Source organism: Notolepis coatsorum (assembly GCF_963971535.1).
Source record: "Notolepis coatsorum genome assembly, chromosome: 14".
NCBI classification, from domain to species: Eukaryota; Metazoa; Chordata; class Actinopteri; order Aulopiformes; family Paralepididae; genus Notolepis; species Notolepis coatsorum.
In genome coordinates, this window is record NC_140178.1 from 325,943 (window position 1) to 340,460 (window position 14,518).

The window sequence follows — 14,518 nt, forward strand, 5'->3', positions numbered from 1 at the left end:
GAGAGTCCAGAGCTCTCCTCAGGTAGCCACGCTGCCAGACAGCAGAGAGTCCAGAGCTCTCCTCAGGTAGCCACGCTGCAGGACAGCAGAGAGTCCAGAGCTCTCCTCAGGTAGCCACGCTGCAGGACAGCAGAGAGTCCAGAGCTCTCCTCAGGTAGCCACGCTGCAGGACAGCAGAGAGTCCAGAGCTCTCCTCAGGTAGCCACGCTGCAGGACAGCAGAGAGTCCAGAGCTCTCCTCAGGTAGCCACGCTGCAGGACAGCAGAGAGTCCAGAGCTCTCCTCAGGTAGCCACGCTGCAGGACAGCAGAGAGTCCAGAGCTCTCCTCAGGTAGCCACGCTGCAGGACAGCAGAGAGTCCAGAGCTCTCCTCAGGTAGCCACGCTGCAGGACAGCAGAGAGTCCAGAGCTCTCCTCAGGTAGCCACGCTGCAGGACAGCAGAGAGTCCAGAGCTCTCCTCAGGTAGCGACGCTGCCAGACAGCAGAGAGTCCAGAGCTCTCCTCATGTAGCCACGCTGCAGGACAGCAGAGAGTCCAGAGCTCTACTCAGGTAGCCACGCTGCAGGACAGCAGAGAGTCCAGAGCTCTCCTCAGGTAGCCACGCTGCAGGACAGCAGAGAGTCCAGAGCTCTCCTCAGGTAGCCACGCTGCAGGACAGCAGAGAGTCCAGAGCTCTCCTCAGGTAGCCACGCTGCAGGACAGCAGAGAGTCCAGAGCTCTCCTCAGGTAGCCACGCTGCAGGACAGCAGAGAGTCCAGAGCTCTCCTCAGGTAGCCACGCTGCCAGACAGCAGAGAGTCCAGAGCTCTCCTCAGGTAGCCACGCTGCAGGACAGCAGAGAGTCCAGAGCTCTCCTCAGGTAGCCACGCTGCCAGACAGCAGAGAGTCCAGAGCTCTCCTCAGGTAGCCACGGTGCAGGACAGCAGAGAGTCCAGAGCTCTCCTCAGGTAGCCACGCTGCAGGACAGCAGAGAGTCCAGAGCTCTCCTCAGGTAGCCACGCTGCAGGACAGCAGAGAGTCCAGAGCTCTCCTCAGGTAGCCACGCTGCAGGACAGCAGAGAGTCCAGAGCTCTCCTCAGGTAGCCACGCTGCAGGACAGCAGAGAGTCCAGAGCTCTCCTCAGGTAGCCACGCTGCAGGACAGCAGAGAGTCCAGAGCTCTCCTCAGGTAGCCACGCTGCAGGACAGCAGAGAGTCCAGAGCTCTCCTCAGGTAGCCACGCTGCAGGACAACAGAGAGTCCAGAGCTCTCCTCAGGTAGCCACGCTGCAGGACAGCAGAGAGTCCAGAGCTCTCCTCAGGTAGCCACGCTGCAGGACAGCAGAGAGTCCAGAGCTCTCCTCAGGTAGCCACGCTGCAGGACAGCAGAGAGTCCAGAGCTCTCCTCAGGTAGCCACGCTGCAGGACAGCAGAGAGTCCAGAGCTCTCCTCAGGTAGCCACGCTGCAGGACAGCAGAGAGTCCAGAGCTCTCCTCAGGTAGCCACGCTGCAGGACAGCAGAGAGTCCAGAGCTCTCCTCAGGTAGCCACGCTGCAGGACAGCAGAGAGTCCAGAGCTCTCCTCAGGTAGCCACGCTGCAGGACAGCAGAGAGTCCAGAGCTCTCCTCAGGTAGCCACGCTGCAGGACAGCAGAGAGTCCAGAGCTCTCCTCAGGTAGCCACGCTGCAGGACAGCAGAGAGTCCAGAGCTCTCCTCAGGTAGCCACGCTGCAGGACAGCAGAGAGTCCAGAGCTCTACTCAGGTAGCCACGCTGCAGGACAGCAGAGAGTCCAGAGCTCTCCTCAGGTAGCCACGCTGCAGGACAGCAGAGAGTCCAGAGCTCTCCTCAGGTAGCCACGCTGCCAGACAGCAGAGAGTCCAGAGCTCTCCTCAGGTAGCCACGCTGCAGGACAGCAGAGAGTCCAGAGCTCTCCTCAGGTAGCCACGCTGCAGGACAGCAGAGAGTCCAGAGCTCTACTCATGTAGCCACGCTGCAGGACAGCAGAGAGTCCAGAGCTCTCCTCAGGTAGCCACGCTGCAGGACAGCAGAGAGTCCAGAGCTCTCCTCATGTAGCCACGCTGCAGGACAGCAGAGAGTCCAGAGCTCTCCTCAGGTAGCCACGCTGCAGGACAGCAGAGAGTCCAGAGCTCTCCTCAGGTAGCCACGCTGCAGGACAGCAGAGAGTCCAGAGCTCTCCTCAGGTAGCCACGCTGCAGGACAGCAGAGAGTCCAGAGCTCTCCTCAGGTAGCCACGCTGCAGGACAGCAGAGAGTCCAGAGCTCTCCTCAGGTAGCCACGCTGCAGGACAGCAGAGAGTCCAGAGCTCTCCTCAGGTAGCCACGCTGCAGGACAGCAGAGAGTCCAGAGCTCTCCTCATGTAGCCACGCTGCCAGACAGCAGAGAGTCCAGAGCTCTCCTCAGGTAGCCACGCTGCAGGACAGCAGAGAGTCCAGAGCTCTACTCAGGTAGCCACGCTGCAGGACAGCAGAGAGTCCAGAGCTCTCCTCAGGTAGCCACGCTGCAGGACAGCAGAGAGTCCAGAGCTCTCCTCAGGTAGCCACGCTGCAGGACAGCAGAGAGTCCAGAGCTCTCCTCAGGTAGCCACGCTGCCAGACAGCAGAGAGTCCAGAGCTCTCCTCAGGTAGCCACGCTGCAGGACAGCAGAGAGTCCAGAGCTCTACTCATGTAGCCACGCTGCAGGACAGCAGAGAGTCCAGAGCTCTACTCATGTAGCCACGCTGCAGGACAGCAGAGAGTCCAGAGCTCTCCTCAGGTAGCCACGCTGCAGGACAGCAGAGAGTCCAGAGCTCTCCTCATGTAGCCACGCTGCAGGACAGCAGAGAGTCCAGAGCTCTCCTCAGGTAGCCACGCTGCAGGACAGCAGAGTCCAGAGCTCTCCTCAGGTAGCCACGCTGCCAGACAGCAGAGAGTCCAGAGCTCTCCTCAGGTAGCCACGCTGCAGGACAGCAGAGAGTCCAGAGCTCTCCTCAGGTAGCCACGCTGCAGGACAGCAGAGAGTCCAGAGCTCTCCTCAGGTAGCCACGCTGCAGGACAGCAGAGAGTCCAGAGCTCTCCTCAGGTAGCCACGCTGCAGGACAGCAGAGAGTCCAGAGCTCTACTCAGGTAGCCACGCTGCAGGACAGCAGAGAGTCCAGAGCTCTCCTCAGGTAGCCATGCTGCAGGACAGCAGAGAGTCCAGAGCTCTCCTCAGGTAGCCACGCTGCAGGACAGCAGGGTCAGGGTTTTAAGTCTTCAGATTAACCAGCTGTGCAGAAGAGTTGTGAGTAATCGATCACTCCAGTGCGTTTGCCACTGAAACAGGAATCTCGCTTTGAAATCCCACAAGGTGTGAGTTCATGAAGATCGTTTAACCCTTTCACTACAACCTTACACCCCCCCCCCCCTCCAACTTGTTTTGATCTTTGTTACTGTGGCTTTATGTCTCATGCTGCTTTCCCCGTTTCCCCCGTGGTCTCATGTTCCTTTTGTTTCTCTGCCTACGGTCCTCCTGTATCCAGCCTCTATATCCAGCCTCTCTGCTAGAGTCACTGCGAAAGGTGTGTTTTACAGCTATCTTAGCGTCATCTAAAAGATAAAAACAGCGTTTTTTGTGCATTCCCAAATTGTGCCAACAACATGTTGTACACTTATATTGAAGCGGACATGCTGCTGCATGAACGAAGGGACGTGCTGCAGACAGAGTGGAGGTAATATTATTATTATTACAAATGGTAACCAACTGTTCTGACTGACGCATTAAGCATCAGGTATATTGCTGTGCATTGTTAGACATAATAAAATCAGTAGTGTGCGTGTGTGACTCCGTGCAATACCTGGTTATTGCTGCTGCAACGCTCTTAAAAATGCATTCTAAAAATAGATTTCCCTAAACAATTGCTTGAGCACTACTACAGTAATTCATACTCCATCTGGGAAAACATTACTTGTGGCTGAAAACATCACTAGTTATTGAAAACACATTGAAAATGGAGGACTAAGTGGCGCCCAAGTGGCGAACCACGTAACGCTCTGCGTGGCGGCACGGCCGACCGGGTTCGATTCCCGGACACTGCGTTCTTTGCCAAATGTCTTCCCTGCTCGGTCTCCCATTTCCTCCTCTCTCTCTACCGGACTGCCCGGTAGTAAAAACACAATACAAATCTACAAAAACATATTAAAAAAAAAGAAAATGGAGGGCTCTGATGTAAACAAGACGAAAGTCTTTCTCTGGCCTGGTGTGTATTGAGCTGTACTGTATTGTACCCATTCTGCAATCTGTTAATAAAGTTTTCAATCAATCACATACATTAGCTTTAATCAATCAATTATAGTTCAAAACAATTGGGCACTGTGAACCAGTTGTAAGCCTAGAATATGTTTGTTAACTAAATTGCGGGCCCTGCCTTTGTAAACAGCAGCAGTGAAACAGTAACTTGTCAGGAAGCTTTCTGGCTTCAAACAGAGTTCCAGGGATCCAATCTTCCTCCGAAGACAGCTGGTTTATTCAGTTGTGAAAATATACCTTAGACATGATTCACTTCTCTGACTCAAAGCTACATAGTGCACCTTTAACAGAAGGAAAGCCATGTCAATCGGTACAAAGTATTGTACAGCTGGTTGTCAACATGATCAAACTGTTTCAGATAGCCAGCCAATCTGCTTCCTGTAATAGATCGCATCATCTAAACAGTTATCCCGGCCGCGTCCTAAAAGTCTGTGCCGACCAACTGGCCCCAGTATTCACTGACATATTTAACCTGTCCTTAGAACAGGCTGTCATCCCCACCTGCCTGAAGAAGTCCACTATTATCCCTGTACCCAAAAAATCCAAGCCTGCTTGCCTCAACGACTACCGCCCTGTAGCTCTCACCTCCATAGCCATGAAGTGCTTTGAGAAGCTAGTAAAGGGCTACATCTGCTCCTCCCTCCCCATCAACATGGACCCCCTGCAATTTGCATACCGCCCCAACAGGTCCACGGAGGACGCCATATCCCATGTGCTGCACACAGCAGCATCACACCTGGACAAGAGGCAGGGGAACTATGTGAGAATGCTATTCATCGACTACAGCTCGGCATTCAATACCATAGTCCCCTCCATACTCATAGCCAAGCTCAGGGACCTGGGCTTGGGCTATGACCTCTGCCAGTGGGTCTTGGACTTCCTGACTGGCAGACCCCAGGTGGTGAGAGCAGGCAACTGCACCTCCTCATCCATCACCCTCAACATAGGGGCCCCCCAGGGCTGTGTTCTGAGTCCCCTCCTCTACTCCCTGTACACACACGACTGTGTGGCTCAGCGGAGTAGCAATACAATCGTCAAATTTGCTGACGACACAGTGGTGGTGGGCCTGATCTCTGCCAACGACGAGAGGGCCTACCTGGAAGAGGTCAAGGTCCTGGCGGGATGGTGCCAGGAAAACAGCCTCTCCCTGAACGTCAGCAAAACAAAGGAGATGATTGTGGACTTCAGGAGGTCGGGGGTCAAGGACTACAGCCCCCTCAGCATCGACGGGGCACCGGTTGAGAGAGTCAACAGCTTCAAGTACCTCGGAGCCCACATATCCGAGGACTTGAAATGGACCATACACATTAACAGTGTGGTGAAGAAGGCACGACAACGCCTCTACTTCCTCAGGCGCCTAAGGAAGTTCCAAGTCAGCCAGAAGATCCTTAAGAACTTCTACTCATGTACAATAGAGAGCATCTTGACCGGCAACATCACCTCCTGGTTTGGGAATAGCACTGCAAAAGACCAAAGCAGACTACAAAGAGTGACACGTTCAGCCGAACGCACAATCGGAGGGGGGCTCCCCACCCTCCAGAACATTTACTACAAGCGTTGCAAGGGGAAGGCTAAGAGAATTATTAAGGACTCGAGCCACCCGAACAACTGCCTCTTTGAACTGCTGCCGTCAGGCAAGCGATACAGGAGTCTCAAGGCGAGCACAGAAAGACTCAGAAGTAGCTTCTATCCCCAGGCCATCAGGCTGCTAAACGAACAATGAATGAACACTACACAACAACAACCACCAAACACACATAGCACACACATCCACACGCACACACTCACTTTAAACAAACACACTGTAGCACCCACTACACACACTTTATAGCACACACCCACTTTAAACAAACACACTGTAGCACCCACTCCCCACACTTTATATTTATGGATGAAGGATTGCACTACAACTCGTACACCTTACTGTAAATTGTACCTAAAATTGTACCTCATCCCATTTCTGCTTTGCACTAGATAGTACTGTACATTAGTACACTGCATAGTTGTGTATTGTATATTATATGGTAACTCAGAACATTGTACATATGTCTATACCGAACAACTGTGACCTCATTTTCTTCTTCTAAATTCATGCTATATTATGTTATTATGTTATTTGATACTATCTTGTCTAGCACAGTCTCTGGAGCGTAACAGTAAGAAGCATTTTGTATGAAAGTATTCTGTACTTCTGTATGACAACTATTAAAGAACTTGAACTTGAACTTGAACTATCCTGATTCGGCCATCTGTCAGTTTATCCGTTGTCACAAGTTGTAAAAAAAAGATCAGCTAGATAGTCGACAAACAAGTAATGAAACTAGCTTACATTTCTGTTCATTTTAGTGGTTCAAAAACATCCACAGCATCAGTGACTATTAATATATCACCTGGACAGGTTAAGTACATTTTTATCTCCCATAGCAATCAATCATGTTGGGTCATGTTTCGCTGTCAAACATCTCTCTCTCAGTATAGGTGTAGAGGCCACTCTGTGTAGGAGTGGAACTGATCCCATGCATTCGTTTACTTTAGAACGCTTCACGTATTAATTTGTTGACTTTAGAACGCTTCATGTATTAATTTGTTGACTTTAGAACGCTTCACGTATTAATTTGTTGACTTTAGAACGCTTCATGTATTAATTTGTTGACTTTAGAACGCTTCATGTATTAATTTGTTGACTTTAGAACGCTTCATGTATTAATTTGTTGACTTTAGAACGCTTCACGTATTAATTTGTTGACTTTAGAACGCTTCACGTATTAATTTGTTGACTTTAGAACGCTTCACGTATTAATTTGTTGACTTTAGAACGCTTCACGTATTAATTTGTTGACTTTAGAACGCTTCACGTATTAATTTGTTGACTTTAGAACGCTTCATGTATTAATTTGTTGACTTTAGAACGCTTCATGTATTATGATGCTAAACTGACCTCTCCTTTCAATGAACAGAGGGCCACGTCCCTCAACACACTAAACTGAGTCAACTGTGCAGTTACAACAAATCAAATGTACCAACACCTGGTTAAATCAAATGTACCACCACCTTGTTAAACCAACACCTGGTTAAATCAAATGTATCAACACCTGGTTAAATCAAATATACCAACACCTGGTTAAATCAAATGTACCACCACCTTGTTAAACCAACACCTGGTTAAATCAAATGTATCAACACCTGGTTAAATCAAATGTACCAACACCTTGTTAAATCAACACCTGGTTAAATCAAATGTACCAACACCTTGTTAAATCAAATGTACCAACACCTGGTTAAATCAAATGTACCAACACCTGGTTAAATCAAATGTACCAACACCTTGTTAAATCAAATGTACCAACACCTGGTTAAATCAAATGTACCAACACCTTGTTAAATCAAATGTATCAACAACACCTGGTTAAATCAAATGTACCAACACCTGGTTAAATCAAATGTACCAACAACACCTGGTTAAATCAAATGTACCAACACCTGGTTAAATCAAATGTACCAACACCTGGTTAAATCAAATGTATCAACACCTTGTTAAATCAAATGTACCAACAACACCTGGTTAAATCAAATGTACCAACACCTGGTTAAATCAAATGTACCAACACCTTGTTAAATCAAATGTACCAACAACACCTGGTTAAATCAAATGTACCAACACCTGGTTAAATCAAATGTACCAACACCTTGTTAAATCAAATGTATCAACACCTTGTTAAATCAAATGTATCAACACCTTGTTAAATCAAATGTATCAACACCTTGTTAAATCAAATGTACCAACACCTGGTTAAATCAAATGTACCAACACCTGGTTAAATCAACACCTGGTTAAATCAAATGTACCAACACCTTGTTAAATCAAATGTACCAACACCTTGTTAAATCAAATGTACCAACACCTTGTTAAATCAAATGTACCAACACCTTGTTAACAACAGCCGGGCTGGCCCCCCAAAAGATATAATACCTGTGCAAATTAAATGGAAGACTTTGTAATACCTTTTAAGACCTTAAATTGAGAATTATGAATTCAAGACTTTTTAAAAACCCCACAGATACTCCCGTCAAGTTAGGGGTGGTGCATATTCTCCAGTCAACAGAACCAAATTACATTGACCTACTATTTTCTCCACTGGCTGTAAAATAAATGTGTGTAAAACAACTTTAATGTGCTCCGCTCAGCGTTCCAACCAGGAGTTACAAACAGTACAAACTAAAAAGAGCTCATACTGTATGTACCGTGTTGCATAAGAGGAAGAGGTTAGTGACTTCTGTATACTAGGGATGCCCTGATCACGTTTTTCGCCACCGATACCGATCACCGATCGTCTTGAGCCATATCGGCCGATACCGATCCGATATCGATCGTTTTTGGTTTTATATAAAAATTTTAATTAATTTAAATATATATATATATTTTTTTTATATATATATTATATAATTATACTTGTAGTTGTATTATCTGCGAGACATCGCCACCACGCAACAAGTCAAAATGCTCGCTATCTCCACAGCAGGGTATATCTGCGGCTGCGGCTCTGCAGATATACCCTACTCCCTCAGCTAGCCCCGTTTGTGACTGCGATGCAAGCCGGGGCTCGAATACGCATCGAATCAATGTTATAAGACATTGATATCAGGAGCTATCTGTAGCTACTGCTAGCCGGCTATATAACGTTAAGACAACACCTCAGTGAACTATTTAGTTCAATGGGACATTTCGTTTTGAACAGTGAACTAACGTGCGCTAACGTGAGCTAACGGAGGTATCAACATGCACTACTAGACTTGCTGGAGCATTTGTTGATATCAGGAGCTATCAGTAGCTAGCCGGCTAGATACCGGTTAGACAATGCCTACTAAAAGTGAATAGTTGACTGGGTAATTTTGTTTAAACAGTAACGATAGCTAGGTAGCTAACGTTAGCTCACGGTCGAATGCACTATAGACTCGAGCAGAGGAGCCTCCTCTCAGTCCTCTGTGTTTACAAACTGTACACGGGTGCGGGCGGGGCAAGGGAGGAGGAGGAGCGGCAGTTTGCAGGTCCTGTGTGTCTGAGACAGACAGCGAGTGAGATCTCCGCTTGATCGGTTTCCGCGATCGGCGAATATGACTCATTATCGGAATTCACCGATCGCATATTTATACCGATTATCAGCCGATAACGATCGGTGGCCGATCGATCGGGGCATCCCTACTGTATACTGTGTGCAAATAGGACTGACCTGCTCCACCTCGAGTTAGTGTTACTGACCTGTTCCACCTCGGCCAGTTTGTCCACAGAGGCCTTGTATTTCTTCATGCAGGCTGCCGCCAGGTGCAGGTGAGTGGAGTACTGAGGGTCAGAGCAGGTGAGACAGAGATCATTATTAGGATATGAGACATAATGAGATGCCCCTCGCTTCACCAAGGTATCGACATTACAACTTGGTCCCCGGGTGCCTGTCTGTGGCTGCCTGCTGTTTTCTAAGTGGCTCCCATTTGGTTACATTGGTTACATTAACCCTTTCACCGCCACACTACCAAACGGTTAACCCTTTCACCGCCACACTACCAAACGGTTAACCCTTTCACCGGCACACTACCAAACGGTTAACCCTTTCACCGGCACACTACCAAACGGTTAACCCTTTCACCGGCACACTACCAGACGGTTAACCCTTTCACTGCCACACGACAGCATGTTAACTCTTTCGCTACCACGCTACAGAAGGTTAACCCTTTACTATCACACTACAGACCGGTTAACCGTCTGTAGTGTGATAGTAAAGGGTTAACCTTCTGTAGTAATAATAATAATTAATTTTATTTGTAAAACGCTTCTCAGGAACCCGAAGTCTCTGACAGTAGGCAGAGAAGCAGAGAAACAGAGAAACTAAGGAACATGAGACCACGGGGGAAACAGGGAAACAGCATGAGATACACAGGAACAAAAGGAACATGAAGGAACACTAAGGAACAAAGGAAGGAACATGAAGGAACACTAAGGAACAAAGGAAGGAACATGAAGGAACACTAAGGAACAAAAGGAACATGAGACCAGCAGGGGAAACAGCATGATACACAGAAACATAGAGCGACAGTAACAAACATCACAACAGGTTGGGGGGGGGGGGGGGGGGCACAGTAACAAACATCACAACAGGTTGGGGGGGGGGGGGGGCACAGTAACAAACATCACAACAGGTTGGGGGGGGGGGGGGGCACAGTAACAAACATCACAACAGGTTGGGGGGGGGGGGGGGGGCACAGTAACAAACATCACAACAGGTTGGGGGGGGGGGGGGGCACAGTAACAAACATCACAACAGGTTGGGGGGGGGGGGGGGGGGCACAGTAACAAACATCACAACAGGTTGGGGGGGGGGGGGGGGCACAGTAACAAACATCACAACAGGTTGGGGGGGGGGGGCACAGTAACAAACATCACAACAGGTTGGGGGGGGGGGGGGCACAGTAACAAACATCACAACAGGTTGGGGGGGGGGGGGGCACAGTAACAAACATCACAACAGGTTGGGGGGGGGGGGGGGCACAGTAACAAACATCACAACAGGTTGGGGGGGGGGGGGCACAGTAACAAACATCACAACAGGTTGGGGGGGGGGGGGGCACAGTAACAAACATCACAACAGGTTGGGGGGGGGGGGGCACAGTAACAAACATCACAACAGGTTGGGGGGGGGGGGGCACAGTAACAAACATCACAACAGGTTGGGGGGGGGGGGGGGCACAGTAACAAACATCACAACAGGTTGGGGGGGGGGGGGGGCACAGTAACAAACATCACAACAGGTTGGGGGGGGGGGGGCACAGTAACAAACATCACAACAGGTTGGGGGGGGGGGGGGGCACAGTAACAAACATCACAACAGGTTGGGGGGGGGGGCACAGTAACAAACATCACAACAGGTTGGGGGGGGGGGGGGGCACAGTAACAAACATCACAACAGGTTGGGGGGGGGGGGGCACAGTAACAAACATCACAACAGGTTGGGGGGGGGGGGCACAGTAACAAACATCACAACAGGTTGGGGGGGGGGGGGCACAGTAACAAACATCACAACAGGTTGGGGGGGGGGGGGGGCACAGTAACAAACATCACAACAGGTTGGGGGGGGGGGGGGCACAGTAACAAACATCACAACAGGTTGGGGGGGGGGGGGGGCACAGTAACAAACATCACAACAGGTTGGGGGGGGGGGGCACAGTAACAAACATCACAACAGGTTGGGGGGGGGGGGGGCACAGTAACAAACATCACAACAGGTTGGGGGGGGGGGGGCACAGTAACAAACATCACAACAGGTTGGGGGGGGGGGGGGCACAGTAACAAACATCACAACAGTTGGGGGGGGGGGGGCACAGTAACAAACATCACAACAGGTTGGGGGGGGGGGGGGGCACAGTAACAAACATCACAACAGGTTGGGGGGGGGGGGGGGGGCACAGTAACAAACATCACAACAGGTTGGGGGGGGGGGGGGCACAGTAACAAACATCACAACAGGTTGGGGGGGGGGGGGCACAGTAACAAACATCACAACAGGTTGGGGGGGGGGGGGCACAGTAACAAACATCACAACAGGTTGGGGGGGGGGGCACAGTAACAAACATCACAACAGGTTGGGGGGGGGGGGGCACAGTAACAAACATCACAACAGGTTGGGGAGGGGGGGGGGGGGCACAGTAACAAACATCACAACAGGTTGGGGGGGGGGGGGGCACAGTAACAAACATCACAACAGGTTGGGGGGGGGGGGGGGGGGCACAGTAACAAACATCACAACAGGTTGGGGGGGGGGGGGGCACAGTAACAAACATCACAACAGGTTGGGGGGGGGGGGGGCACAGTAACAAACATCACAACAGGTTGGGGGGGGGGGGCACAGTAACAAACATCACAACAGGTTGGGGGGGGGGGGCACAGTAACAAACATCACAACAGGTTGGGGGGGGGGGGGGGGCACAGTAACAAACATCACAACAGGTTGGGGGGGGGGGGGGGGGGCACAGTAACAAACATCACAACAGGTTGGGGGGGGGGGGGGGGCACAGTAACAAACATCACAACAGGTTGGGGGGGGGCACAGTAACAAACATCACAACAGGTTGGGGGGGGGGGGGGGGCACAGTAACAAACATCACAACAGGTTGGGGGGGGGGGGGCACAGTAACAAACATCACAACAGGTTGGGGGGGGGGGGGCACAGTAACAAACATCACAACAGGTTGGGGGGGGGGGGGGGCACAGTAACAAACATCACAACAGGTTGGGGGGGGGGGGGCACAGTAACAAACATCACAACAGGTTGGGGGGGGGGGGGCACAGTAACAAACATCACAACAGGTTGGGGGGGGGGGGGCACAGTAACAAACATCACAACAGGTTGGGGGGGGGGGGGGCACAGTAACAAACATCACAACAGGTTGGGGGGGGGGGGGCACAGTAACAAACATCACAACAGGTTGGGGGGGGGGGGGGCACAGTAACAAACATCACAACAGGTTGGGGGGGGGGGGGGGCACAGTAACAAACATCACAACAGGTTGGGGGGGGGGGGGGGGCACAGTAACAAACATCACAACAGGTTGGGGGGGGGGGGGGGGCACAGTAACAAACATCACAACAGGTTGGGGGGGGGGGGGCACAGTAACAAACATCACAACAGGTTGGGGGGGGGGGGGGCACAGTAACAAACATCACAACAGGTTGGGGGGGGGGGGGCACAGTAACAAACATCACAACAGGTTGGGGGGGGGGGGGGGGGCACAGTAACAAACATCACAACAGGTTGGGGGGGGGCACAGTAACAAACATCACAACAGGTTGGGGGGGGGGGGGGCACAGTAACAAACATCACAACAGGTTGGGGGGGGGGGGGCACAGTAACAAACATCACAACAGGTTGGGGGGGGGGGGGGCACAGTAACAAACATCACAACAGGTTGGGGGGGGGGGGGGCACAGTAACAAACATCACAACAGGTTGGGGGGGGGGGGGCACAGTAACAAACATCACAACAGGTTGGGGGGGGGGGGGGCACAGTAACAAACATCACAACAGGTTGGGGGGGGGGGGGCACAGTAACAAACATCACAACAGGTTGGGGGGGGGGGGGGGCACAGTAACAAACATCACAACAGGTTGGGGGGGGGGGGGGCACAGTAACAAACATCACAACAGGTTGGGGGGGGGGGGGGGGCACAGTAACAAACATCACAACAGGTTGGGGGGGGGGGGGGGGGCACAGTAACAAACATCACAACAGGTTGGGGGGGGGGGGGCACAGTAACAAACATCACAACAGGTTGGGGGGGGGGGGGGGCACAGTAACAAACATCACAACAGGTTGGGGGGGGGGGGGGGCACAGTAACAAACATCACAACAGGTTGGGGGGGGGGGGGGGCACAGTAACAAACATCACAACAGGTTGGGGGGGGGGGGGGCACAGTAACAAACATCACAACAGGTTGGGGGGGGGGGGGGGCACAGTAACAAACATCACAACAGGTTGGGGGGGGGGGGGGCACAGTAACAAACATCACAACAGGTTGGGGGGGGGGGGGGGCACAGTAACAAACATCACAACAGGTTGGGGGGGGGGGGGGCACAGTAACAAACATCACAACAGGTTGGGGGGGGGGGGCACAGTAACAAACATCACAACAGGTTGGGGGGGGGGGGGCACAGTAACAAACATCACAACAGGTTGGGGGGGGGGGGGGGCACAGTAACAAACATCACAACAGGTTGGGGGGGGGGGGGGGCACAGTAACAAACATCACAACAGGTTGGGGGGGGGGGGGGCACAGTAACAAACATCACAACAGGTTGGGGGGGGGGGGGCACAGTAACAAACATCACAACAGGTTGGGGGGGGGGGGGGCACAGTAACAAACATCACAACAGGTTGGGGGGGGGGGGGGCACAGTAACAAACATCACAACAGGTTGGGGGGGGGGGGGGGCACAGTAACAAACATCACAACAGGTTGGGGGGGGGGGGGGCACAGTAACAAACATCACAACAGGTTGGGGGGGGGGGGGGCACAGTAACAAACATCACAACAGGTTGGGGGGGGGGGGGGCACAGTAACAAACATCACAACAGGTTGGGGGGGGGGGGGCACAGTAACAAACATCACAACAGGTTGGGGGGGGGGGGGGGCACAGTAACAAACATCACAACAGGTTGGGGGGGGGGGGGGCACAGTAACAAACATCACAACAGGTTGGGGGGGGGGGGGGG

General features: G+C 51.8%; 1 protein-coding gene across 2 annotated transcripts in view; it reads right to left on the reverse strand.

The window, feature by feature from the left end:
* Positions 1-14,518, reverse strand: part of stxbp2 (syntaxin binding protein 2) — a 72,581-nt gene that overhangs the window by 21,645 nt on the left and 36,418 nt on the right. For both annotated transcript variants that reach the window (XM_084329923.1, XM_084329922.1), the window contains exon 13: positions 9,520-9,600. In XM_084329923.1, coding sequence (XP_084186049.1) covers positions 9,520-9,600 — 81 coding nt within the window. The remainder of the gene's footprint in view (positions 1-9,519; positions 9,601-14,518) is intronic.